Genomic DNA, 27,987 nt, shown 5'->3' with positions numbered 1-27,987 from the left:
AGACTGGCCCCGCCCAGCGGCCCCGCGCAGCCTGGCCCAGGTCCCGGCGCCCAGAGTCGCCGCGCGGCCGCGGGTGAGCCGCATGGATCCCCGGGCGGCGGACGGCTGCTTCCTGGGCGACGTTGGTACGTGCGGGCGCCGCAGAAGGCAGGGCGAGGCCGCCGCGCCGGCTCCTGGGGCTGGCTGCGTATCGGATGGCCTGCGCCGGGGAGGTGGTGGCGCGCCCCAAGCTGGCTCCGTGGGCGGGGGCGTTTGGCTGGGTGGGCTGCGGTGAGAGCAGGGTCGCAGTGGTGCCGCGCATCCCAGACGGGCTCTCAGGTCTGGTGCCTTGTCCCAGGCCAGCGCACTGCAGGGCTGCAGTCCGTGGGGCTCGCCAGGTGTGGGGTTTCGCAACCGCAAACCCACCGAGCGCCGCGCGTCCTGGGGAAGGTGCGGGGCGCGTGCGGAACCGTTGCCCAGTGGCGGGGGGGGCCTGGGAAATGCCCACGGTGCTCCCTCTCGGGGCAGCCGGTGAGAGCTGAACACCCTCCACTGGCGCGGGTGAGGCCGTGGCGCAGTGTCCGAGCATCCTGCAGAGGCGTCCGCGTGACCCCGAGTCCGCTCCAGTGAAGGTGGCCTTGGGGCACCGCAGCACACTCTGAAAAGTGCGATCCCGGTTCTGCACGCAGCCTTCTTTACCATCGGAGCAGCCCAAGAATGAAATGGATTTGAGGGAAGGACACTCTTTGGGGAAGCAAATTTTTTTGCTGCCTATGAAGCAATAATATGGTCACTGAAATGAACGACGGAAGCACTATGAAAGCCTAAAAAGAGAAAAAAAAATCTAAGGTATATTCATCCTGGTAAAAACAGTAGTGCACTTAAGAGGGAAAAGTCTTAAGGGTAAATTTAGCTGAAGAGGAAGTTGCCGTCTTAGCAAGGCAAAGATATTTTAATTGACTTTGCAAAATAACCAGCTTTGACATGATCAAAGGTACCTAATAAGCATCTGTTTTTATTTGGCATTCCAGTCCAGGCAAACACAAGACTTTGACCCTGACACTGTGATCTGCATTTGATTAGCTTAATTGAGTAAGCAGTGAATAGCTAACGACGGAAGCTTATTTAAACACATATTTTAATATTTCTGTTCAGGGCATCACTTCTGGGCATGTCTTCTGCATCGTTTGTTAAGGAATGCATCTGTAGAAGAAAGGCACATTTTAAACTAATGAATCCACAACTTTTGAGGTTCACTGGTATTTTTGACATTGTCATTTTTTTATTTAATATATTTCTCCCCAAATAAGTTCTGCCGATGTTTTTTATTCCCAATGTAATGAATAAGCTAAATGTGTTGGATTCAAAACAGTACTGCCGTTCCAGCAGCACTAGAGGCGAACCGTAGGACCGCTAGTCACTTTTAACATTCTGACCTCAAATTCTGGATGTGTGGTGTACCCCAACCAAAACATTTAGGCTTTTGGCTGTTGCCCAGTCTCTCGTGCCTGTAATCCCAGCACTTAGGGAGGCCGAGGCAGGTAGATCACTTGAGGTCAGGAGTTCGAGATCAGCCTGGCCAACATGGCGAAACCCCGTCTCTACTAAAAATACAAAAATTAGCCGAGCATGATGGCGGGCGCCTGTGGTTCTAGCTATTCCAGAGACTGAGGCTGGAGAATCACTCGAACCTGGGAGGCAGAGGTTGCAGTGAGCCAGGATCGAGCCATTGCACTCCAGCCTGGGGCACAAGAGTGAAATTCTGTCTCAAAATAAATAAATAAAAATACAAAAATTAGCCAAGCATAGTGGCGGGCGCCTGTAATCTCAGCTACTTGGGAGGCTGAGGCAGGAGAATCACTTGAACCTGGGAGGCAGGGGTTGTAGTGAGCCAAGATCAGGCCATTGCACTCCAGCCTGGGCGACAGAGTGAGACTCCGTCTTAAAAATAAATAAATAAATAAATAAATAAATAAATTCTGCATTCCCTATGGACGTCCCTCTGTGGAAGATGAACCTCTAACCTACTGGCTGCTCCCCGACTGCCCTGTATGTTCCCCTCAGGGTCCTCCAGTAGAATTGTTTTTGTTTAAATCAGATTTCAGTGTTGACATTATTGTGACTATGTGAATATTGCAGCTGAGCCGCTTGCTATGTGGGGACTGTGTTTCTCTCCTAGTGTAATGTCTTGCTTTTCTTGGACATGGCGGCTGTTGTTTTTGTTTACCTGTGGGTTTGGTGTTCTTTGCGCATAATCCCTAATGTATCCCCAGACAGTCTTCTTAGGCCCCTCAGATAAGCGACGGGTCCTGTGTTCTCTGTCTCCTGGTTCAGTGTTTGGAGACGTGTGTCCCCTGCAGCCTTGGGTCTTCCAACTCTGTCTGCTGCTGCTCTGGAAAACCGGGGTGGGGGTGGGGCAGGGGGTGTCTTCCTGTTGTTTATGGGGATTTGCGCATCCCTTTGCGTTCAGTGCCCTCCCAGGGGTAGTTCAGATTCCCTGCCCTTCGCTGGTCCCCACCCCGGGTGCCAAGCCCGCCTTCTCTATCTTGGTTAGCCACTGCCCCAGCCTGCTCTCCAGCTCCCCCGATGGTCTGGAAATCACTCCGCAGCCTGTTTGTTTTCTACTTGCTTATATGGATTTATGCCTCCCACCGAGGTACTCTCAGTCCAGTGAGATCTTTGCGGAGGGACAGAGAAGATCCTCCGTGTTTAATGAGAAACACAGCTCTATCGTTCTTGATTTCAGTGTCAGGACAGGGAGAGGGAGAATCCACTAGGGTAGCAGTCCAGGGCATTTCTAAAGGGTAGAGAGTTACTTGGAGTGGGAGTCTATTTTATCCTAAAACAAGAATTCAAAGAGGGCTTGTTGACACACCAGAAAAGCCTATTTAGGGCCAATGAAAGTATCAGAGGAAATAATAGCAAGTAACAAAGGCTTAGGAAGCATGTTTATGGGCAAAACAGTACCTCTATCGTCCTTCTCGACATGGCAGTCCTGGGAGACATTACCTGCTATCCTGAGGAAACCGAGGCTTAGGTGATTTAGGATGAAAAGCGTTTCTTGGGTCCCTTAACTGAGACGGGGAAGATGCGGGATCAGAGCTCAGGGGTCCTGAGTCAGGGCCTGAGCTCCCATGGTGCCTTGAGGGTGGGATTGGCATTGGGGGACCCTCCCCATGCTCCCTGGGCCGTAGCCTTTTGGGGTGGACCGGGGCAAGGGAGGAGTCGGGGTAGCAGATAATTGGATGAGTGATGAAGTCAGGGGAGGAGACATTGAAGGATAATGCAGCGAATCCAGCGTGGTTTTAGCGCCATGCGGTGGAAGGAAATGCCTGTTATTCACCAAGCTCTCCTGACACCTTTGGTCCTTTCTCTCGTTCCTTTACTCCTTAGCCCACCTATTTTCACCTCTTTTCTCCTATTCTTCCGCTTTCATTTATTCTTTCCCTTTCTTTTCTCCACTCTTACTGAGTTTTGACCATTTTGTCTCTTTAAGAAGGCAAATACTGGCATTTTTGCTTCATTGAACACATCTTGAAATCAGTCTGCTGTTTGATCTCAAGTTTACCGACAAACTATATTTGGGGATTCATAATGAAAACATTTAAAAAGACATGGTGGAAAAAGATCACCTTAGCAACAAAACACTGAGCCCAGACTTGTAAGTGGGAGTTGCTACATAGGAAAATAAAGATCAGTATTTTTTTCCTTTGGATTTCAGGGACACTAAAACTGAAATTTGGGCTGCGCTATTAAAATTTGGTGATAGTGATAAGTGCCATGTGTTAGGCACCCTCTTTGTGCCGGGGTTGTCACGTACACTGTCTTTAGTTGTTACCATGAGATCCTTCATTTCTCTTTTCCTCTGTGGTCTCTTTGTCTTTGTGCATTTAGCCCCCACTTTTATTCCCTTACTATCGCTTCTGTGTGGTTTGGACAGCAGGCAGAGATGAATGGATGCTACATTTGGCTTTTTCTGGGAGTGTTGATCCTCCAGGATCTCATCTCTCCCCTCCCCTCCCCTCCCCTCCCCTCCCCTCTTCTCTCCTCTCCTCTCCTCTCTTCTCCAACAGAGTCTCACTCTGTCCCCCAGGCTGGAGTGCAGTGGCACGATCTTGGCTCACTGCAGTCTCCACTTCCCGGTTCAAGCGATTCTCCTGTCTCAGCCTCCTGAGTAGCTGGGATTATTACTGGGATTACAGGCGTGTGCCACCACACCTAGCTAATTTTTCTATTTTGGTAGAGATGAGGTTTCACCACGTTAGCCAGGCTGATCTCAAACTCCTGACCTCAGGTGATCCGCCTGCCTCGGCCTCCCAAAATGCTGGGATTACAGGTGTGAGCCACCGCACCCGGCCCGTGGTCCAGCATTTCTAAGGCCTTTTCAGTTCTAATGGCCAGCACGTGTTCATGAACCCTTAGCTTTCTGGGGTGTTGGGGGGCTTATGTCACTCAGGGCTCTTGTCTTTTCCCTGAGAGCTGAGGATGAGCCTTTGAGAGCAGCCTCAGAAAACCCTCCCTGGGGGCTTCCGGTGCCTGCCATGCTTCTTCCAGGTGGCTACCCCAAGTGTGTGCTCACCCACCCCGGCATGGCTTTATGGGTGGGTCAGGGTGGAGGGCCCGCCCTCACCATTTCAAGGATCCTTACTGGAGTTTTGCAGGGAGGGCTTCTTCCAGAGCCTGCAGGGTTTTTTTGATGCAGAAATGACATTTCTGCAGCCAGGACCCCAGACTCCCCTTGGTGATTTACTCTGAACAAAATTTCTGGCTCCAGCAACATTTAAGTGTACACTGTGGGCTGGGCATGGGGCTCATGCCTGTAATCTCAGCACTTAGGGAGGCCGAGGCGGGAGGATCACTTGAACCCAGGAGTTTGAGACCAGCCTGGGCAACATGGTGAAACCCTGTCTCTACAAAAAATGCAAAAATTATCCAGTGTGATGGTGGTGCATGGGCCTGTAGTCCCAGATACTTGGGAGGCTGAGGTGGGAGGATCGCTTGAACCCAGGTTGAGGCTGCAGTGAGCCCTGATCATACCACTGCACTTCAGCCTGGGTGACAGAGTGAGACCCTGTGTCAAAAATAGATAAATTAAATAAATAATAAGAAGAAAACAAAATAGGAAAAAAAGTGCATCTTGGGTATTTGACCTGGATTCAAAGCCAGCATGCTACAGGATCACCTTTGTCTGGAAGGTGTCCCTGGTGGCATTTGAGACTCTTTGTTGGAGTGGGCCCTGACCCTGGAGAGGCCCCAGGCTCGGCGGGGCGGGGTGGGGGGCAAGTGGCTCTGTTGCATTTATAAAGTTGCAGTCCCTGCGAGGGTCAAGTGAGGCCCGCCAGTGTGGGTGCAGGCAGGGCAGTGTGGAGGATGGGCTCTGGAGGTGCCCAGCTCTGCAGTGTGCAGAGGCCAGCAGGCCAGCCGCCTCCTAGACACAGGCTCTCTAGGGAGTGGCTGGGCCTGGGCACAGAGCTGCCACTTGGGCCCAAAGAGCAGGGCTCTGGCTCTGGGGTGACTGAGGGGGATACTGGCAAACCAGCTGCCTGGGGAAAAAATAAAGAAAAAGAAACAAAAATAAAAGTCTGCTTTGCTGCTTTCCCTGGTCTAAATGCTCATACCCCAGCTGGTTTCAAGCTGCTGCTGGTCTCCGGCCAGCAGAACCTGGCTGTGCAGCAACCAGCGGTGGCGAGATGGCCCGGGACACTGCTGGGTGGCTTACAAGGCAGGGAGGGATGGAGGGGCTCTGGTGTCAGAGGGCCCAGGAACTGAGCAGAAAAACTGGGCAGAGACTCAGTCACCCGACTTAGGTAAGGATCGAGTTACTGGAGCTGGAATGCAAGGTGGTGGGGGCTTGCTATGGAACAAAGATGAGATGGAAGAACCTGCACCTGCCCTCCCCACAGGACTGGTAGGGTAATAATGACAGCAGTGATCCTAGAGCCATTACAGTGCCTGTTACTCAGAGCCTTTACAGGTGGCCAGGCACAGTTTCCTTCAGTCTTCACAGCACCCATTTGAGGAGAGAGGAGGCTGAGGCTTGGAGAGGGTAAGCTGTGAGACGGGCTTTGAACTCACGAGCGGGGCGGTTCCTGCAGCTTGCCCCTGTAGAGTCCGCTCCCTAAGGGTAGGCTGACCCTGAGCCACTTGGCCTGTTCAGCCAGGGCTTCCTAATCTCAAAGGACAGATGAGTCCTGGGGCAGGGCGCAGCCTCAGATGGGAGGGTGTCGGGGCCCCAGCAAAGGGGCAAGAGAGGGGAGGAGGAGCTGCGGTCCAGAAAGGTCCACACCTGTCACACTGGCCTAGTCAGTAAGTTCGTATCGTGGGTGGAAAAGTGGAGAGAATGTTCTGAAGCATGTGTCATTCCTTCTTAAGGTGACGTCTGCTGTAGTCTGCAGTGGATACATAGATGACATCTGTGAAATTCTAGTTTTCAGGGCAAAGGCTTTTGCCTGGCTATTCATGAGCTCAGGCCTGCAAGTGGCAAGTAAACAGGAGGGCTCATGTATGTATCACTGTGACCCTGACCTGAAGCAGAGGAGGAGGTGGGTAGAATCCAGCCATCAGGACTGGATCACGAGTCACCAGGGCTGCAGCCTTGGCTCTTGTTATAACACAAGTTCTTCATTTAATGGATGCATGAGCCCCCGCCTAGCCAGAGTGTAGGAGCATCTTATTAGGTCTCAGGCCACTGTCCTAGGCTGGAAAGTGGAGCAGGGGACAGAACCCAGCGGCAGGGGTCTGAGTTCAGTCTGGCAGGGGAAGATGTCTGGGGAGTGCTTATTCATTCAGATACCTGCACATGCAGCCAGGGCGGGGAGACTGGCTAGCTGTGGTACTATCCCCAAGGTGATGGGGGATGACCTTAGGGAAGGCCCAGGGAAGGAAGAATGCTGGTCAGATGGTGGTGCGGCGATAGTGTGGAGATGGCATGGGTGGGTGGGCTGCATGCTCAGGAGGCTTCCTAAGGAGCAGGGGCTCCCTCAGTCGAGGAATTTCAGCCAGAAGCAAGGCGGGGAATGGGGCTGAGAAGGGCTTTCCAGGCAGGGGAAGGAAGAGCATACACAAAGCATGGGGCTTGCAGCCACTGGATACTGTTGAGTCAGTAGAGTTTGATGTCACTGGACATGGCTGTGTGCGTGGCAGGGAGCCTGGGGACAAGGCCTGTGACTGCATGGTGTGGGCCTTATACCTTGCTTGGATTCTACCCTTGTGAACAGGCCCTGTCAGACTGGTGTGTCATTCATCTGCATCAGGGAGGGGCAACGGAAGGAGACCTACTACGTGGCAGTAGTGGGTGGAGTTTAGGGGCAGAACGTGAGTCTGGAGGGAACTTACCAGCACGGCATGGAGTCTCAGGTTTCCAAGGCGGTGCTCTGCCAAGGGATAGGGTGCAGGGATTGGGGAGGGGGGCATTTTGCCACCACAGGGAGCCTGGCACAGGGGCTGGAAGCAGTCTGCAGTCCAGCCTGGCCAGTCCGTTCACTAACAGACAGCATTTCCTGGGCTCACTCCTCATCCATTTAAGGTCTGTGACCACAAGCTGTCCTTCCTGATTCTTTTCACCTGGGACGTTGGCCCCGCCATTGCAGGGCTGAGTCATTGCTCTGTGGTGGTGGGTGCTGGGGGCTGACCTTTAGGCAGAGTGTGGGTCTCTTCGCCCCCTGGAAGGGCCATCGGTGGTTTGGGGATGTCAGGAAAGGTGACGAGGTGCAGCCCAGGCACCTGCTGTCCTCTGGCCTTCTATCCCTCCCTTCCCCACTATAAATCTCCTGTGAGGACAGCCCCCGAGTGACAGTGCCCCCATGCTCTAGGTCCTCCAGCTTCTGATTACTTAAAAAAAAATTTTTTTTCTATTTTTAATTGTAATAAAGAGTACATAACACAGAAGTTACCACCTTAGCCATTTTTAAGTGTCCATTTCAGTAGGGCTAAGTACATTTACATTTTTGTGTAACAGATCTCTAGAACTTTTTCATCCCGTAAAACTGAAATTCTGTCCCCATGAAATACTAACTTCCCGTTTCCCCTCCCGCCAGCCCCTGGCAACTACCTTTCTATTCTCCATCTCCATGAACTTGACTACTCAAGGAACCTCACGTAAGTGGAATCATGCAGTATTTGACTTTTCAGAAATGGATTATTTGGCTTTTTTCTTTTTTTTTTTTTTGAGACAGAATCACCCAGGCCATAGTGCAATGTCATGATTTCAGCTCACTGCAACCTCCACCTCCCTGGTTCAAGTGATTCTCCTGCCTCAGCCTCCCGAGTAGCTGGGATTGTAGGCGTGGGCCACCATGCCCAGCTAATTTTTGTAATTTTATGAGAGGTGGGGTTTCACCATATTGCCCACCTCGGCCTCCAAAAGTGCTGGGATTACAGGTGCGAGCCACTGCGCCTGGCCAGAAATGGCGTGTTTATTTATTTATTTATTTATTTATTTTTGAGACAGTCTCACTCTGTTACCCAGGCCAGAGTGCAGTGGTGTGATCTTAGCTCACTGCAACCTCCTGTCTCCTGGGTTCAAGCGATTCTCGTGCCTCAGCCTCTGAGTAGCTGGGACTACTGACACACCATGGATTACAGCCACGACGCCTGGCTAATTTTTGTATTCTTAGGAGAGATGGGGTTTCACCATGTTGGCTGTGCTGGTATTGAACTCCTAACCTCAAGTGATCTGCCCACCTCAGCCTCCCAAAGTGCTGGGATTACAGGCGTGAGCCACCGTGCCTGGCCTAGAAATGGCTGGTTTGACTCAGGATAATGTCCTTAAGGTTCATCCATGTTGTAGCATGGGACAGGATTTCCTTCGTTCCCAACGCTGAATAATAGTCCACCGGACACTTGGATTATTGACGATAATGCTGCTATGATTGTGGGTGTACAAATGAATCTCTCTTCAAGACCCTGCTTTCAATTCTTCTGGAGGTATGCCCAGCAGTGGAGTTGCTGGATCATGTGATATCCTATGTTTCATTTTTTAGGAACTGCCATATAGTCTTCCACAGTGGCTGAACCGTTTTACATTCCCATCATCAGTGCATAAGGCCACCACTTTCTCCACATTCTCGCCAACACGTATTTGTTTTTTTTTTGATAATCCTAACAGGTGTGAGGTAGTATCTCATTGTGGTTTTGATTTGCATTTCTTTAGTGATTAGTGATGTTGAATACCTTTTTTTATGTTCGTGGCCATGTGTATTCTCTTTAGAGAAATGTCTGTTCAACTCGTTTGCCTATTTTTAAACCTGGTTATTTGTGGTTTTTTTTTTTTTTTTTTTTTGAGTTGCAGGAGTTCTTTATATATCCTGGACTAACCCCTCATCAGGTATATGGCTTGCAAATATTTTCTCCCATTCTGTGGGTTGCCATTTCACTCTGATTGTGCCCTTAGATGCACAGAAGTTTCTTTTTTCTTTTTTTCTTATCATGTCTGCTGATAATTTTTGCCCTTAATTGCTGCTGGTAAGACCATAGCAGCTGATGTAATTCACTAGAAATAAGTTGCATTTCCTTTATAGACTAGTGATACAGAGAAATAAAATTAGATTTTCTTTTAAAAATTTTATGTCTAGTTGTAACTGAACCCAGATTTGGCTGCTTACTGTTTAAAAGCCAAACACGAGAGACAAGAGTTGGTGGCAGGTTTATTTAGAGAGCCTGCAAACCAGGAAGATGGTAGACAAGTGTGTAAAGTGCCATCTAAGTCAGTACAGGTTTCGGGTTCTTAATTATGTTGAGAGCAGTGGGAAGAGGAGGCTGTTGGAATGAAGAGGTAACTGAGGACCGCTGACATCTGGGCACCAGCGAGGGTCCGAGGTTGGGAACGTCTTTGTCCTTGATCACATCACAGTGTTCCTATAAATCTTTAACAAAACATAGCTAGTTGTTTACGTGCTTTCCTTTTAATCCCAGAGTTAATTTCAAAACTACACAATTGCCCTTTTTGCATATTATCTCAATGCTCTAAAATTATCCTAGCCTCTGTGTAAGAATGGATAAAGGCCCCTTAAACAAAAATGTTAGTTCTTTTGCTGTTTCGCTACTATGGACTTTTTAAAAATTTTTTATTTTTTTATTTTTTTTTCTCGAGACAGAGTCTTGCTCTGTCACCCAGGCTGGAGTGCAATGGCGTGATCTCGGCTCACTGCAACCTCCACCTCCTGGGTTCAAGCAATTCTGCTGCCTCAGCCTCCTGAGTAGTTGGGATTACAGGTGCGTGCCACCACACCCGGCTAATTTTTTGTATTTTTAGTAGAGACGGGGTTTCACCATGTTGGCCAGGCTGGTCTTGAACTCCTGACCTCGTGATCCACCCACCTCGGCCTCCAAAGTGCTGGGATTACAGGGGTGAACCATCTTGCCCAGCCAGACTTTATAATTGGTTTTAGTAACTCCTTTCATTCATTTACTCATCCACTCACCCACTGAGCAACCACGTGGATACCAGCATCTTCGTGGAGAGTGCCAGGTTCTAGGGTACAAAGGTGAATAAGCGGTGCCCAAGATAGACCTGGTTGCAGCTCTGCGGCCTCTGTGACCTTCCCTGGCCATCCCTGGGCACTGGGGCTCTTGCTTCTGATCCGTCACCAGACATGATCGCAGTTGTCATGTTGTGAATTATCTGCACACGTGTTCCCTGGTCCCTGCCTGTGAGCTGTCTGTTGCTGCATCTTAGTCATCTTTGTGTGTGGCAGAGGAAGACGCTAAATCCACCTGGACATCTTGTGAATGGAGGCACGTCGGGAACGTGCCTTCCCTGCTCAGGTGGCCTCCTTAGATGCATTTTCCTTTTTTGCTGCAAGACCTAGGCCTCACCCTGCCTTCCTCTTCTTTTTCAAGTGGCCGCCTCTCCTTCTACCCTTGGGATTTTGCTCCCTGCGGGTTGATTTTAAAGTGACACTAAACCACTTCTCACTAACCCCAGAAGGTCAGTGGGTTACTGTTCATTACAACTGGTCGGGCCGAGGGCCACCTGGAGACGGTTAGTCAAATGGAAGCTTGACTTTTACATTTTGTGGGGATTGAATCTTCCTTTGTGGTTCAGTTCTCCCTAGTCCCCACATCCACTGACATAGGGTCACCCAGGCTCTTTGGCTGTGGACAAGACAGATAGGTACAGTTGGAGGCGAAAATACTATAAACAACTGGGCGCGGTGGCTCACACCTGTAATCTCAGCACTTTGGGAGGCCGAGGTGGGTGAATCATGAAGTCAGGAGTTCGAGACCAGCCTGGCCAACATGGTGAAACCTCGTCTCTACTAAAAATACAAAAAATTACCTGGGCATGGTGGCACGTGCCTGTAATCTCAGCTACTCGGTAGGCTGAGGCAGGAGAATCGCTTGAACCCGGGAGGCAGAGGTTGCAGTGAGCTGAGATTGCGCCACTGCACTCTAGCCCGGGTGACAGTGCGAGACTCCGTCTCAAAAAAAAAAACAAAAGAAACCACACAAAAATACTACAAACAGACAACATTTATTGAGCACTGATTCGGTGCCAGGCCCCACCCTTTAAGTACATCTACCTATTTCAATTCATTGAATGTTCATAGACCATGTTCATAGACCACCTATGAAGAAAAAATAATTGTTATCGCAACTTACAGGTAAAGCAACTGACATTCGGGGAAGTTGTGTTTTGGGTAAGCTGATAAAAGGCTGAGCTGAGTTTCCACCAAGCAGTTCTGTGCAGTTGTGGCTCCAGGGAACTCTTAACCCTGGTCTCAGTGCCAAAGGCAGAGGTGGGGGAGGGTGGCAATGTGGGAATCTCTAAGAGCAGACAGAGTCATCAGCACTAACTGATGAGGCTGCCCACCTGCAGAGGAAATTCGATGCAGATACCTTCTTTTTTTTTTTTTTTTTTAGACAGAGTTTTGCTCTTGTTGCCTAGGCTATAGTGCAGTGGCGTGATCTGGGCTCACTGTAACCTCCACCTCCTGGGTTCAAGCGATTCTCCTGCCTCAGCCTCCCAAGTAGCTGGGATTACAGGCATGCAACACTATGCCCGGCTAATTTTTAAAAATATTTTTAGTAGAGATGGGATTTCACCATGTTGGCCAGGCCGGTTTCGAACTCCTGACCTCAAGTGATCCGCCTGCCTTAGCCTCCCAAAGTGGTGAGATGACAAGCGTGAGCCACAGCACCTGGCCCAGATACACTTTTTTACTTTGTAAAAGTAAGATCTGGGGAAGATCCAGGTGATAGGAAGGTTTCCCAGGGACATGTCAGAATAGTAAGAGGAAACTGTTGATTGAGAAGAGGTGTGTGATGTGATCTTGTCTGCTCGAAGCTGGGGAGTTGATGGTAAGGATATGTCAGCTTTTATCCAGCGCTGTTGTCATTTATGACATTTTAAAGTGTCTAGAAGACTTCTCTGTGTCTGAGATGGGTGCTGAGAAAACATAGGCGTGTGTGGTTTCTGCATCTGGGAGTTTACGGTCTGTACTAGTTAGTGAGCTTTTGTCTGCACTTGGGTTAGACAATAAAGAAATGTGACAAAGCCCACCCATTGGCTTGGCTCCAGGCACTTGATGGTCCTTGACTCGTCCTCCAGGTTCCAGTCCTTTCCCGGCTTTGCCATTCCTGTAGGTCCTGTCTTCAGGCAGGTAGCCAGATGGCTTAGCAGATTCAAGTTCACATCCAGGCAGTATCCAGAGAAGGAAGGGAGACAGCCTTCTCCTCGAGCTCTTTCTTGGGAGTGAACAGAATATGGAAGCTTGGAGGCCTCTTCACAGACTCTCCCTCACCTCTCCTTAGCTAGAGTTGGGTTGGACGCTGTATGGGAAATAGGATCACTATGATTGATTGAGACTGAAAAAAAAAAAAAAAAAGAAAAGAAAACCCAGTTAACATCATCCTTAAAGGTGAATGACTAAATGCTCTCCCCTGAGACTAGAAACAAGACAAGGATGTTGGCTCTCACCCCTTCTGTTCCACATTGCACTGCAAGTCCTAGCCAGATCCATTCAACAAGAAAAAGAAATAAAAGGCCGGGCGCGGTGGCTCACGCCTGTAATCCCAGCACTTTGGGAGGCTGAGGCGGGTAGATCACCTGAGGTCAGGAGTTTGAGACCATCCTGGCCAACATGGTGAAGCCCCATCTCTACTAAAAATACAGAAATTAGCTGGTTGTGATGGTGTGTGCCTGTAATCCCAGCTACTTGGGAGACTGAGGCAGGAGAATTGCTTGAACCCGGGAGGCGGAGGTTTCAGTGAGCCGAGATCACACCATTGCACTCCAGCCTGGGTAACACAGTGAGACTCCATCTCATAAATAAATAAATAAATAAATAAATAAATAAATGGCATCCACATTAGAAAGGAAGAAGTTAAATGATCTTTTTGCAGATGACATGACCTTGTATATAGACAAGCCTGAGGACGCCACTAAAGTGGAGTGATTAAAGCATGGATTCTGAAGGCAGTCGAGTGCAGGAGACACTGTAAATGCAGTGGTCTGAGCGTGTGTGTGTGAGCTTTGTGGGAAGTGTTTCCCCGGGAAGTTGTTTTACCTGGGCCCACCTGGAGGATGTAAATGTTTCACTAGGAAATTGCCGAGTGGACAGTTGGCAGAGGGCAAAGGTGGGCGTGTTAGCAGAGAAGGATGTGGAACTGCAGGGGAGTGGTGAGCACCTGTGCCTGCAGAGCGGGTTTATGCTGGGGCAGTGGTGGGAGGTGGACCGTGGAGGTGAGCGGCGTCCACAGGATGGAGCCCCTTGTAGGCCTTGCCCAGGAGCTTGGACTCCAGCCTTCAGGCGGGGGAGGGAGGGTGCCTCAGGGATCTTTATAGAAGTGCTGGGACAATTGCATGATCACGGATGGTGCCTTGGTGGCATCAGGGGCCCTGGAGTCTTAACGTGTGCTCATTTGTTCTGGATGGAAGTGACAGGGTCTTAGCATGAGGTCCCCTTCCTTTCCAGGTTTCTGGGTGGAACGGACCCCTGTGCATGAGGCAGCCCAGCGGGGTGAGAGCCTGCAGCTGCAACAGCTGATCGAGAGTGGCGCCTGTGTGAACCAGGTCACTGTGGACTCCATCACGCCCCTGCATGCGGCCAGTCTGCAGGGCCAGGTGCGGTGCGTGCAGCTGCTGCTGGCAGCTGGGGCCCAGGTGAGTGGCCCATCAGGGCAGATCCCCAGACTGGCTGCAGCTGCCAGAATGGAGAAGGTTGACTCAGGAGAACTTGGGAAAGAGGGGAGGGTGGGGGCTGCACTGTGTCCACTGCACACAGGTACCAGGAAGCCTATGGCTGAGAAGTGCTTGTGGACCTGGCTGTTAGGAGGTCCCGGTGGTGGAAGAAAGGGCGACCTGAGCAAATTGATGGTGGGAGTGCCAGCCCTGTGGTGGGCAGGAGCCAGCAGGCTGGCCACAGTCTAGATACAGGCTCTCTCAGGGGTGGCCAGGCCTGGGCGCAGAGCTGCTGCCTGGGCCCAAAGAGCAGGGTTCAGGCTTTAGGATGACTCAGTGGGATGCTGGCCTGCCAGCTCTCCAAAAAAAGGAACAAAAACAAAACTCTGTATTGCTGCTTTCCCTGGTGTAAATGTTCCCACCCTGGCTAGTGTTAAGCCACCGGGGGTTTCTGATCAGCAGAATTCCTGGCACATTGGCAGCCAGCTCTCCTGAGCTGGCAAACAGTGGCCCGGCACACCCCTGGCCAATGTACTAGGGACACAAGGAACTGGTCTCAGAGTTCAAGGGGTGGGGAAAAAGGGAAGACGGTGTACTGTTTATTCTTCCCATAAAGCTTGGAATGGAACCCGTGTCAGTGTGTACCCAAATAGAATTTGAATTTGGACAAATGCTAAATAAAATTTGCCAATTTGGGGAGTTGCCTTTTTCCTGGCCTCTGACTTTCTCACTAGGGGAGGCATGGTAAGCTGTCTCAGGGATTCCTTCCATTGAGGTTAGAGGTTTTCGTTGTTTTTTGAGACAAGGTCTTACTCTGTCGCCTAAGCTGGAATGCAGTGACGTGCTGGAATGGTGACGTGATCAAAACTCACTGCAGCCTCGTCCTCCTTGACTCAAGTGATCCTTCCACCTCAGCCTCCCGGGTAGCTGGGACTATAGGTGCACGCCACCACACCCAGCTAATTTTTGTATTTTTTGTAGAGACAGGGTTTTGCCATGTTGCCCAGGCTGGTCTCGAACTCCTGAGCTCAAGTGACTCTCCTCGCCTTCCAAAGTGCCAGGGTTACAGGTGTGAGCCACTGTGCCCAGCTGAAGTTAGAGTTTTTAAAACTCATGTTTAAAGCCTACCTCTCCCAGCTTGCAGCCTAGGGTTCCCCTGTCCTGCTCTGTGCTTAGTAGGTGTTTGGGGTAGGGGTGGTGAGGGGGCGGCTGAGCTTATCCTGCCCCGAGAGAAAAGAATCCTGAACGAGATGACTTTTGTACTCAGGAGGCTATGGGTGCTCCCCAGCTACATGCTGTCTCTTTCGGTGTTCTCGCCTAGCACATAATAGCAAAGCAAACTGGTGCTTCTAAGAAGCATCTTAGCAAAGATGAACCTGCAGCAGGGTGGGAAAGCGGGTTGCGTGGGTTTCTCTGCCCTTTGACACTTGTTTCTTCCTTCCATGAGGTGGATGCTCGCAACATCGACGGCAGCACCCCGCTCTGCGACGCCTGCGCCTCGGGCAGCATCGAGTGTGTGAAGCTCTTGCTGTCCTACGGGGCCAAGGTCAACCCTCCTTTGTACACAGCATCCCCCCTGCACGAGGCCTGCATGAGCGGTGAGTTGGCAGATGACTGGGCTGGCCCAGTTGGGCCCTGGAAGTTTCCTCCTTTCTGGGATTAAAGGACTTTGGGAAGGAAGGAGAGCAGACGAATTGGGAGCCCCTTGGCAGGTGAAGGAGAGTTCTGAGTCTGTTTCTGGCTCTTGGTGGCTCAGCTGCAGAGATTCTAAGCTTTCCCTCCTTGAGGTCTTCCTCCGGGGCTGGGGCGGGTGACTCTACGGTAGGATTCTGTGTCCAAGCCAGGGCTCCTCGGGCCCCTCCACATTAGCACCAGGGCCTGGGGCACTCTGCAGAGGCTCACCTGGGCTTTGCTATAGTGTGCTCTGCAGGTCCCTGATTGAGATGGGAGAGGACAGAGAAACGTGTCCCAACAGCCTGGGCCAGGAGGCTGTGTGCGGTGCTCTCAAAACAGAGTGCTGGTCCTGCAGGCTCAGTGAGCAGGTGGGACTTCAGCTGCCCTCCGAGAAGGCGCATTGCAGATGCTGGGAAGATAAAAGGGCACCCCGAGCCTGGGGGACATTCCTTGTCCTGTCTTGCTGCATTAGAAGCTCCCAGTAGAGCAGAGAGGACTGGAATTTAGGGTGAGACCAGCTGGTGGGAAGATGTTTAAATGACAAAGGAGTTTGGATTCTACTCTTTTGAGCAGAGGCTGCAAACCGTGGCTTATATCTTGACCGGCCAGCATGGCCTTTCTCTTTGGATGCACGTCTGGGGTGCAGCGTATGGGGTATGTGCCCTTCCACGGTGCCTGCAGAGCCACGGCTGCCTGTGGCTCACCCCTGATTCCTGCTCTCAGGTCTTTCCATGTCTACAGGCCATGGGGACAGCTCCACGGAGCTCTTGAAGGTTTCTGAGCAGATGTTGAGGGCCAGTAAAACAGAAGTTGGGGAAGGTTCATTTAGTGGCCCTCTATGTGCAGACAGATGGAGGTGGCAGTGGTGGTCGGGGTCTCCTAGAAGCAGAGGAATGAGTTGGGGACCATCGCTGGGATCAAGGTGGCCAGTGCTCAGAGTAGGCTGGTGCAGTGGGATGGGTTCATTTAGAAGGTTTGGGGAGGAATCCGTAGGATTTGGTATGAAGGGGAGGCTCAAGAAGTCAGAAATGGGTCAGGTTTGAGTCAGGAGCAGGGACCCCAGGAAAGGGAGAGGGCTCTGGAGTGGGAGACACTAGCTAGTGGCCAGCACACGGCTCTGGGGCTGGGTGTGAGGCTGGTGGGGAAAATCAGGGAGCTGCCAACAGTGAAGAGGTAATTGAGTGACAGGAAAGGATGGAGCCTAGACGGAATGTGCAGGGGCGGGACGGTGGGGGGCCTGGAACCACGCTCCAAATCCACATTACAGACCCAGGAAGAGGAGCTGCTTAAGAGGCAGGAGAGGCCAGGTGCTGTGGCTCATGCCCTTGGTAATCCTAGCACTTTGGGAGCCTGAGGTGGGTGGATCACCTGAGGTCAGGAGTTTGAGATCAGCCTGACCAATATGGTGAAACCCCATCTCTACTAAAAATACAAAAAAATTAGCCAGGCGTGGTGGTGCACGCCTGTAATTCCAGCTATCTGGGAGGCTGAGGTGGGAGAATTGCTTGAATCCGGGAGGTGGAGGTTGTAGTGAGCTGAGATTGCACCACCGCATTCCATCCTGGGCAACAGAATGAGACTGTCTAAAAAAAAAAAAAAAAAAAAAGAGGCAGGAGAGGCGGCTGCCGTGGGGCACAGGAGGATGACCTGCCTAAGAAAGTCTGGGGGGTTTCCTGGGAGACTGGGCTCAGTGCTGACAGCTGCAGGTAGACAGGGGACAGGAGGGCAGCGGGAGTTTTCCCTGGCCCATTCTAGGTGGTGCCCCACGTCTCCTGTTCTCACAGCAATAGGCCGGCCAGGCCCGTTTCTCCCACTGCTGTGAGCCCTCCCCTCCTCAGGGGGGCGCAGAGCCGTGTCCTGGCTTCCTGAGGGCCATGCGGGGCATGAACTCCTCCCTAGGTTGGGATGCAGGCCTGCCTGGCTTCCCTGCCCTGCACCAGGGATGGAGGCTGCTGCAGCTGCCGCGTCTGCGTGCTTGTTGTCTCCAGTGTCCGTATTCAAGGACATCGTCCCCCCTTTTCCATTTCTCTTAAGGGAGTTCCGAATGTGTGAGGCTTCTTATTGATGTCGGGGCCAATCTGGAAGCGCACGATTGCCATTTTGGGACCCCTCTGCACGTTGCCTGTGCCCGGGAGCATCTGGACTGTGTGAAAGTGCTGCTCAATGCAGGTGAGTGGGTGTTTACCTGCGTGGGTATTTATCTGAGTGGGTGTTTACCCGCGCGAGTGTTTACCTGAGTGGGTGTTTACCTGCGTGGGTGTTTATCTGAGTGGGTGTTTACCTGTATGGGTGTTACCTGCAGAGTGGGTATTTACGGATTTACATGAGAAGCTTGCCTGAATGGGTATATACTTGCAAGGCTGTTCACCTAAGCAGGTGTTTACTTGCAAGGGTATTTACCTGAACAGATATTTACTGTGCCTAGCAGAGAGCTGGGTAGAGGAGTCAGAGGGACCAGGGTTGGAGGCTGGCTCTCCTGCTTGCCAGCTGAGACCTCGGGCCTCAGTTTATGTATCTGTAACACTGGAAGAATCTATGCTGCAGGTTGCTGGGAGAACTGGGGATATTTCCCCGGTGCCTGGTATGTCCTAGTAGGTACTCAACAAATGCCAATGATTATTTCTAGAGATCACAGGCCACTGTCTCCACAGCTGCCTGGTGAGGTTACTGCCTGAATCCAAGAGAGAAGGGGATGTAATGGGAAGTGGAGTCGGCAACGTTTAGGAGAATATGGAGCATTTGGAATCCAGCCTGTTGTCAGGTGTTCGAAAAGACTCAGAATCGAGATTCCCAAGGAGGGAAAAAAATCAAAACCAAAAAGACCCGACCAATTGAGGATTAGGCTCAGGACCTGTTTATACCAAAAGTTTTAGCCAAAGTGACTTGGCACAGGGTTTTTATCATTAAGCCAACTTAATGTTGTTGAGGGAAAATTTTAGTTTCATCATCTCATCCAAATTCTGGGTGTGGTGTAGGATAAAAACAAAACTGTTCAGGATGGCTGGGCACTGTGGCTCACAGCTGTAGTCTCAGCACTTTGGGAGGCTGAGGCGGGAGGATTGCTTGAGCCCAGGAGTTTGGGCCAGCCTGGGAGACATAGCAAGACCCCATCTCTTAACAACAAGAACAAACCTGTTCGGGAACAGGAAGATCATGAATTCCCCCCGATGACAGCCATTTGAGCTTAGTTATATGTAGTTTTCTGTTGGAGAATCTTATTCACTTTCATGTGCCACTTTAAGTCTTCTTAGTGGAAAAGATTCATTTTGTATAGGAACAGTTGTTGGGGTACTTTTAATTTTTTATACACTGTCTTAAAAGTATCTCCATTGGAAGCAGGCGTTAAGTGTTTCCAGCCGAGCTGTCCTCTGGCAGCTGGATCAGTTTCTATGAACACAGGGCAGTGTATTCGTATCAAGCCTTCATGAGCTCAGTACACATGAGTTCCATTTTTACTTTAGTTCCGTTTGGTGTGGTTGTAGGGAAAGGGATCAACTTAGTGTTTAAAGCAAACATCCTTCCTGTATCAGTTAGGACTTCATGTCACTTGGATGCCTTTGCGAGTAACAGGAGGCCACTTCTACCTGGTAAACAATGGCGGGCATTTCTAGTTCAGGTGACTTCAGGGCTGAGACGCAGAGCAGGTTTAGGGACGGCTGGACCGGAGGTTCCGTGGTGTCACCCAGTTTCTTTGAATGTTGCGATTCTGCTTTCCTCAGTGTTGGCTTTATCCTAAGCCTCCGGCTTCCCTGAGCAAGATCACGGGGCTGCAGTGGCTTCAGGCCTACACGCCAGTTGTTTCCCATTTTAAGCCTTCTGGAGACTCTTTCAGAGGAGTGGAAAATCCCTTTTCACACACCCCTCCCCAGCCCCTTTGCCCAAACTTTGCCAAATTCTGATGGGCTGAAGCCTGGGTCATTAGAACCAATTACTGTGGTCAGGGGAGAGGGCTTGGACCAGGCGGGGCCCACACTGGAGCTGAAGTCAGGTCTGCTCCCACCTCCCCCACATTACCGGGTGGCAGCACAGTCGGGGGTGGGGGCTGGAAAGGAAGGGGCAGCTGTGATGCCCACTGTCGCCCTAAAGCGGGGTTCCCACAGCTCTCCCCGGAGTTTGCATGCCCCCCGGGGAGTGGGGAAGCCTCCCCACTGTGACTGTCGGTGTTGGCTCGATGCTGTGGGTGGAGTCCAGCCATCAGCTCATGTGGGATTCCTGATTCACATCCCACTCTCTGGTGGTCTCCTCTAGCACCCCTTGTGAGAGCAGGTGGATCATCATCTTCTTAGAAACCATTTTGTCATTGTGGAAATTTTCAAACACACAGAGAAGAGAGAAACAACAGCACCCCCTACGTCCTCGCAAACGGATTTTTTTAAAGTAATGATTCTGAACTTTTGGGGTCGGGTCACAGATCCTTCGGGAAACCAAAGGAAAGCCAGGGACTGTGTCTCTAGAAAAACAGAAGAGTGGAAAGTCCGTTTTCCCGCACCCCTCCCCAGTCCCTTTGCCCAAACTTTGCCCAATTCTGATTGGCTCAAACCTGGGTCATTTGAACCAGTTACTGTGGAGAGGGGAGAGGGATGGAACCAGTCGGGGCCCACATGATTGCAGGTGCTTTCGTGTGCGGTTTGAGAGCTGAACTGTGAGGCAGCCACGTTGCACCCCAGGGGGGACATAGAGACCGTTGTTCTTGTTCTTTGTAGGCGGTGAGGCGGGTCCAGGAACCAGATTGTATTTGCAAAGGAGGAGGGCTGGGGAGGGTGAAAGTCCGGTTATGATGGTGAAGTAATTTTTAATCTAATGGCTGACAGTGAATATTGAACTCTGCCAGGAGTGTTCAGAAGCTGCTCCCTGAGGACGGTCCTGCCTACACCTTTGTTCTTGGCACTGGTCCTGGCACAATTAAAAAAATTTTTAAAAAATTGTTCTTTAATTTTTTTTAAATTTTCAATTATAAATTTTTAAAATTTAATTGCCATTATTATTTCTTTTTATTTCTCTTGTTGCAGCAAGCACCTATTGAGCTATTTGTGTTTATGTTCCAGGATTGTGCCAGTCCTGGTGTGCTAAGGTCTTAGAAGGTCCCTTCACATCGCTGGCCATGGGTTCTCTGAATCCACTTTAATCCTATTTGGCATTGAAAGCAGGATTTTGGTAACGAGCCTGTGTTGACCCCTTTTCTCTGAAGCATGAAGTTCAGAGCTTTTAGTTCCCTAGTTGTTTCCTGGCTCCCTGTTTTTGTCTTTGTCTCTCTCTGTCTCTGTCTCTGCCTCTGTCTCTGTCTCTGCCTCTGTCTCAGTCTTTCTCATGTCTCTCAGTTTAAGGAATGTTACCATCCTTGCTTCACACAAAATTACTTTCTTTCCCTTTCCCACCCTCTCTCTTCCTTCTTTCCTCTGTATCTGTTCCCTTCTTTCTTTCTTTTTTTTTTTTGAGACAGAGTCTCGTTCTGTCACCCAGGCCGGAGTGCAGTGGTGTAATCTCCACTCACTGCAGCCTCCAACTGCCAGGTTCAAGCGATTCTCATGCCTCAGTCTCCTGAGTAGCTGGGATTATAGATGTGCACCATCACGCCCAGCTAATTTTTGGATTTTTAGTAGAGACGAGGTTTCACCATATTGGCTGGGCTGGTCTTGAACTCCTGACCTCAGGTGATCTGCCCGCCTCAGGCTCCCAAAGTGTGGGGATTACAGGCATGAGCCACCGTGCCTGGTCCTGTTTTCCTCTTTCTAATGAGTACCTGTATGTGTTCTCTCTCTCACTATGGGCCTCACTCTGTCATCCAGGCTGGAGTGCAGCGGTACAATCACAGCTTGCTGCAGCCTCAACCTCCTGGCCTCCAGTGATCCTCCTACCTCAGCCTCCAGAGTAGGTGGGACTACAGGTGTGTGCCATCACGCCTGGATAATTCTTTAAGTTTTTTGTAGAACTAGGGTCTCACTAGGTTGCCCAGGCTGGTCTCAATTTCCTGGGCCCAAGAGATCCGCCCGCCTCAGCTTCCCAAAGTGCTAAGATTACAGGCGTGAGCCATGCGCCTGGCCGAGGCACATATTTTTAATGGACATAGTTGTTCGGGTTTCATCTGTCACTCTCTTTTTGCTCACTCAGTGCTATCCTTTCAGGATCCATCCAAGTTGCCGCCTGCCTTCCTGGCCTGGTGTTTCCTTTCAATCCCTTATTCACGATTTCATTTCCTTTCTTATTCACCTTCCTTCCCTTCCACCCAATCAAATGATGCCAAACACGCATTTTGAAAAGATGTACATTGGGAAGGCCCGCCTCTCTGCAAGAGCCCCTGGCCAAGGCCTCGTGTGTGGAGCACAGCAGGGAGCATGATTTTTAGAGCTCTTTCCAGCCATGGTTTTCTCCCTGATCGTGAGAGAGTAGCTGTGCCTCCCTTGGGCCTCTTTCTCTGTTTTTTTTTTTTCTTTTGTTAAAATAGAGACCATCTGTTTCTCTCTCAATTGGCAAGAATATTGCCAGAATTAATGACATGAGAGAAAGCTACTGGAACTGTAGATTCTGTGGATGATACAATTTGTTTTTCATTACAAGTGTACTTGTAATGTTTAGTGTTAACATGTACTTTATATTATGATTGCAACATGATACTGGAGGAAAACCCCTTGTGTGAAAGAGGTTGAATTGTGGGGAAAATATTTCTTTAATCTATTGCTTTGAAATATTATTATCTTTTTTTGCAGTACATTTCTGCCAAATTCAGGACCTAGGTAATTTAGCATTTTTCCTGGTTGAGAGATCCTTTTCCTGTCCTAACTTCTGAGTTTTGGCTGCGGGAAGCGGAAAGAACTTTCTTTACTTATGTCATCACTTTGGAGGGCTGGGTCACTCCACGAATGCTGTTATGAGCATGGTTCTTATGTGCTTTTAGGGGATTCAAATATTTTAAAGCAGAAAGCAGGATTTTCAGATAGTTTTGAGCAGAGGAACTAGAAAATGGAATAGCATTCCACCTCTCAACTCCTCTTTTGACCCTCTGAAATTGTTGGTAAGTGATGGCGAGCTAGTGATTTGATTGCTTTAAAATCCCACTTTTGATAATATTTTACAGTTGTGGTTTGAATCTGTCATTTGGCGGATTATTTGACTGATGCTGTGCGATTTGCTTGACTTCTTTAAAATACTTCTCTTTCATTCGTTTTCTCTTACAACCTCCTTTGTTACTTGAGGAACAGACTTCGAAGAAAATGGCATTTTCTTTCAAAAGAATTCTGAAACCCTGGGGGATTCCATTGTATCGGATTAGTGATGGCTGTGCCCTAAGAATGATGTGTTACAAAATCAGATTTTATCAAAATCTTTTTTTAATGCATTGAAAAATGCCATATTTGACCAGGTGGTGGTGGCTCATGCCTGTAGCCAGGAGTTCCAGACCAACCTGGCCGACAGGGCGAAACCCCGTCTCTACAAAAAATAGAAAAATTAGCTGGGCATGCTGGTGTACCTGTAATCCCAGCAACTTGGGAGGTTGAGGCAGGAGAATCGCTTGAACCCTGGAGGTTGCAGTGAGGCGAGATTGTGCCACTGCACTCCAGCCTGGGCGACAGAGTGAGACTCTGTCTCAAAAAAACAAAACCAGCCATATTTAGCTACTAATTCTTTGCATCTTTCTGAATGTCTACTCTTTAAAAAAAAAATTTTTTTTTCACTTTTAATCAGCTTGATGAATGTCTGCTGTTATCATGAGAAAGTTGAGGAGTGCAGAGCTAAATCTCTTCTCTGAATTGCCTACTGTTTTGGGTACATTATCTGTTTTCCTTTTGTAAAAGACTATGCATTGTTAAGGAACATTCACTCTTTCATTCAACCAGTATTTCTGGAGCCTCCCTCCTGCGCCCACAAGAGGAAGAAGTAGTGTGTGTCTGTGCTCGAGGACAGGTGGGAGTGCTTGAGTAGCTCTGGTTTGAGCTTCCAGAAATCTCAGGACCCCTGAAGGCAGATTGATAGGGCATTAGAACGGTTGTTTAACTCAGGACGTTTTCGTTTTGTTTTCTTCTTTTCGGTTCTATTTCCAGTTATTTCTTTATTATTGCTGCCTACCTTTATCTCTCTTTTCATGAGGGGGGACAATAAGTAATTCCTGCTTTTGGATGTGAAAAACAGTTTTGAAAGCTACGGTAGAGTCTGTCCTGATTTTGTCTTCTGGGTGGGGATTGCTTCTGCCACCGTGCTGTGTGAAGAAACAGATGTGATTGTCCCCCTGACTTCAACTTCTCTTCTTGGTGAAATCTCTTCTGCACTCTTGACCTCCAGGGGCCAACGTGAATGCGGCAAAGCTTCATGAGACGGCCCTTCACCACGCGGCCAAGGTCAAGAATGTTGACCTCATCGAGATGCTTATCGAGTTTGGTGGCAACATCTACGCCCGGGACAACCGTGGGAAGAAGCCGTCTGACTACACGTGGAGCAGCAGCGCTCCCGCCAAGTGCCTCGAGTACTATGAAAGTGAGGCGCCCCACCGAGCCCGCCCTATCCCCTCCAGCCTTCAGCCTGGACTCCTGATATGCCGGCTCCCTGCGGGCTTCCATTGAGAGCTAGGCTGTTAGTCCTGGCTCCTGTCCTCTGCACTAGGACAGACCCTTAGGCACTTTGCGGGGGCTGTTTGTGCTGCTGCCCCAGCTCTCCCTGGGTTCCCTGTGGCCCGTGGCCTAGAGCAGCAGAAGCTGTGGCTGACACCTGCTCAGGCACCAGACCTGTGCCTCCTGTGCTGGACATTTGACAGATGAGCCTCCTAGCTTCAGATATAGTTGTTTGATGACAAATTTGGGTGCTGAAATATAATGCCGTGGCTCAAAAAACCAAAACCATGGTTTTGAAAAGGTGCGGTGGCTCACACCTGTAATCCCAGCACTTTGGGAGGCTGAGGCGGCAGATCACCTGAGTTCAGCAGTTTCAGACCAGCCTGGCCAACTTGGTGACACTCTGTCTCTACTAAAAATAGAAAAATTAGGCGGGCATGGTGGTGGGTGCCTGTAATCCCAGCTACTTGGGAGATTGAGGCAGGTGAATTGCTTGAATGCAGGAGGTGGAGGTTGCAGTGAGCCGAGATTGCGCCACTGCACTCCAGCCTGGGCGACAGAGCAAGACTCTGTCTCAAAACAAAAAACAAAAAAACCTTAAAACCAAAAAAAACCCCACATCCCACAAAAGGCAATCCCAGTGGACATCACGCCCCGAATTTCATTTCCTGGGCTCCCTTCCTCAGGTTCCTGGCTGTCCTTCCAGAGAAGGCCTGCAGGACACATCCCGGTTCCAGGAGAAACGGAGGCGTTTTCGATTCTGTCTGAGTTTGTATTCGGTTGCAGGTGTTGTGCTCCTTCCTGAAATTAACCTCATATCCTTCCTTGCTCCCTTTTTCAGAGACACCTCTGACTTTGTCACAACTCTGCAGGGTGAGCTTGAGGAAGGCCACTGGTGTCCGAGGGCTGGAGAAGATCGCCAAGTTAAACATCCCACCCCGGCTCATCGATTACCTCTCCTACAACTGAGTTGCACGCGGGGTCCGGACCGTGACTGCTCCCGTTGTGCCCAGCATTGCCTGGGTGAGGGCTCTGCCTGTTCCTTTGAAGCAGCGTGATTGCTGTAGATAGAGCAACGCTCCTCCGAGTCCCTTCCTGCGATGCTGTGTAGGCTTCTCTTCTGGATCCTGGATAATGTTTCCAAGGTGTTGGGAAGGCCTGCGTCTCAGGTCACAGTTGTGGGTGTGACCCTGCACTGTTCTACGGAACTTACCTCCTCACTGGGCGTGGGCCAGTTTTCCTCTTTTACGGACCGTCCTCAAAGGCACTCTCAGGACAGATGGCGTGGGGAGCATAGAGGAGGCTGGCAGAGCTGAGGACTCGGGGCATTGTTGCTAGTTCCCACTCTCCTGGGCAGCCGGCCATAGATGCACAGGTCCCAGGTGCAGGCCACCACCTCCGGGTTGGCACCAGGACTGCCCGCGGTGCTCATAGGGAACAGCTGGGCCCACGGAAGGTCAGGCTGGGATGTGGCCTGGGACCACTGCTCTGCCGGCTGCTGTGTGGATGCTCTTCCTGGAGCACTTTCCAAAGCATCCCCCAGCCCCAAGCCTGGGCGCATCCATCGCTCAGGGGCTTTCTACGGGTGTTTGTAGGGGAAGGCCCTGGCTTTGTATACCCCACAGGTAGCACTGAGTTTCTTAGGAAATTCGTCTTCAGTATTAGGTCTTGAACTCTTGTAAAAAGTTTATGTGTAGGATAAAAACCTTTTAGAGGACACGTAGGTGGTACCACTAAGGTTTTGCTAATGAGCCATTCAGACCCACAGCAGTGTGAAGGTGCGTCAAGGTGTCTATTCTCGTGGCTCCGCATTCTCAGTGCAAAGGGCTGTTTGGAGACTCTGTGGGAATTGCTTTTCATCTGTTTCTATGGTTGTCAAATGAATTCTTCACCCACCCTGCAGTTTGTGAACTTCTTGAAGCTATCAAATTAGTAAGAGAGGCTGCCCACACCCGGGAGGCACCATCACCCACTTATTATTTGGTTCTGCGGATACTCCTGGAACATCTGTCACATCCAGCATTGTCCCAGTGCTTTGAGTTGGACGGGAATGGGACTCTGCAGCCAAGGCGGGATAAGAAAATCTCGCAATTCCATCCTGCACTGATAGAAACAGGTCGGTCTGCATTATAAGCCATTGGTGGAGCATTCAGTAGCCTATTCAGACTGCATGGGCCGGCCTAGGAGTCTTTGTCTTCATAAATTTTAAGAACCCCGCCCACAACAGGGAGTTAAACTGGGAGGACCTTTGTATGATTAGTTCAGGGATGTGTGGTTTCTGGGGCAATGGAGGACGGGTCAGGCCTGTCCTGGAGACAGTGTGCCCAGAAAAGGGAACGTGGTACTCACTGGATGCACCCAGGCCGGCCCGAACCTCCCGCCATGGACAGTGCGGGACAGAGTGAGCCTGAGCTGCCCAAGGCAATGCCCTTTGTGCTGTATGACTGGAGGCCTCTCCGCGTGGGTACTTGGGGGTGGGGCCACAAATCTGGTGAAAAACTTCATACTGGCCGCCGTGGGGTTTCTCTTCTCCAGCGTTCCAGCCGTTGTCATGGCGGGTCTTCGTCTTAAACTGAGAAGAAGAGCATTCCTGTTTGATCACCGCCTTAGATACCAGTTCTGGATCAGTCAGTGTTTCTGCATGGAATAACAACCATTAAAAAAAAAGTATTGGGTTCTGCCCTTTTCATCTTTGTAAGCGATTCTTGCCTCTAGCAATGACACCGGGTGATGTCTCACAGTAGAGCACTTAGCGCAGAATCAGGTCCCCATGGCTGTTGCTCAATAAAAGTGGTGGAATAAAGTGCATCCCTGTGTTCACACGGCCCTTTTCTGATGGGGCAAAAATACCAAGATGGGCACATCCCGTGTGGATGGAGGGGTGGCTCTCGTCTTGCCATGTCGCGGGTCGGTTGGCAGCGCTGGGCTTGCCAGGGAGCCACACCTTGCCATCTCTTCCCCAGGTCTCCTGGGGCCGACGTCAGCACCCCTTATGTGGACTTTTCTTGGGGGAGACAGACACTGCTCACGGGACCAGGTGGCTGGGATTTTGGATCCTCCCCCGCCCTTATGCAGGACTGTGACTGTAGACAGGTTTGTCTGCTTCTCTACTCTGCGTTGTTCTGGAAAGCTGCAAAACCGGGATATCGGGTCAGACTTGGAGCACTGAAGGGGTCTTGATGACCAACCACTGAGCCAAACCCCTCACCTCAGGGGGACGAGATGGGTCCCCATTAGCCTCAGGTGTTTTTTTTTTTTTTTGAGATGGAGTCTCGCTCTGTCGCCCAGGCTGGAGTGCAGTGGCGCAATCTCAGCTCACTGCAAGCTCCATCTCCCGGGTTCACACCATTCTCCTGCCTCAGCCTCCTGAGTAGCTGGGACTACAGGTGCCCGCCACCACGCCTGGCTAATTTATTTATTTATTCTGTATTTTTAGTAGAGACGGGGTTTCACCGTGTTAGCCAGGATGGTCTCAATCTCCTGACCTCGTGATCCACCCATCTTGGCTTCCTAAAGTGCTGGGATTACAGGTGTGAGCCACCACGCCCAGCCGCCTCAGGTTTTTATGAGTCTGAAATTAAATGATTGAAAGATGCCTTGGCTGGGTGGGGTGGCTTAACGTCTATAATCTCAGCACTTTGGGGAGCCAAGGTAGGTGGATCACTTGAGGCC

General features: G+C 50.5%; 1 protein-coding gene across 1 annotated transcript; it reads left to right on the top strand.

The window, feature by feature from the left end:
• Positions 1–16: 16 nt before the first annotated feature.
• Positions 17–27,123, top strand: ASB13 (ankyrin repeat and SOCS box containing 13). The gene is made up of 6 exons (XM_017872445.1): positions 17–125; positions 13,896–14,083; positions 15,549–15,699; positions 17,810–17,944; positions 24,050–24,241; positions 25,157–27,123. The coding sequence occupies exons 1-6, from the start codon at positions 83–85 to the stop codon at positions 25,282–25,284; spliced, it is 837 nt and encodes a 278-aa protein (XP_017727934.1). The 5' UTR covers positions 17–82; the 3' UTR covers positions 25,285–27,123.
• The last annotated feature ends 864 nt before the right edge of the window (positions 27,124–27,987 follow it).

The sequence above is a fragment of the Rhinopithecus bieti genome, unplaced genomic scaffold, assembly GCF_001698545.2.
Source record: "Rhinopithecus bieti isolate Rb0 unplaced genomic scaffold, ASM169854v2 scaffold_6933, whole genome shotgun sequence".
In the NCBI taxonomy this organism is placed as follows: domain Eukaryota; kingdom Metazoa; phylum Chordata; class Mammalia; order Primates; family Cercopithecidae; genus Rhinopithecus; species Rhinopithecus bieti.
Note: the sequence above shows the minus strand (reverse complement) of the source record. Positions and strands in the feature narration are given on the sequence as shown.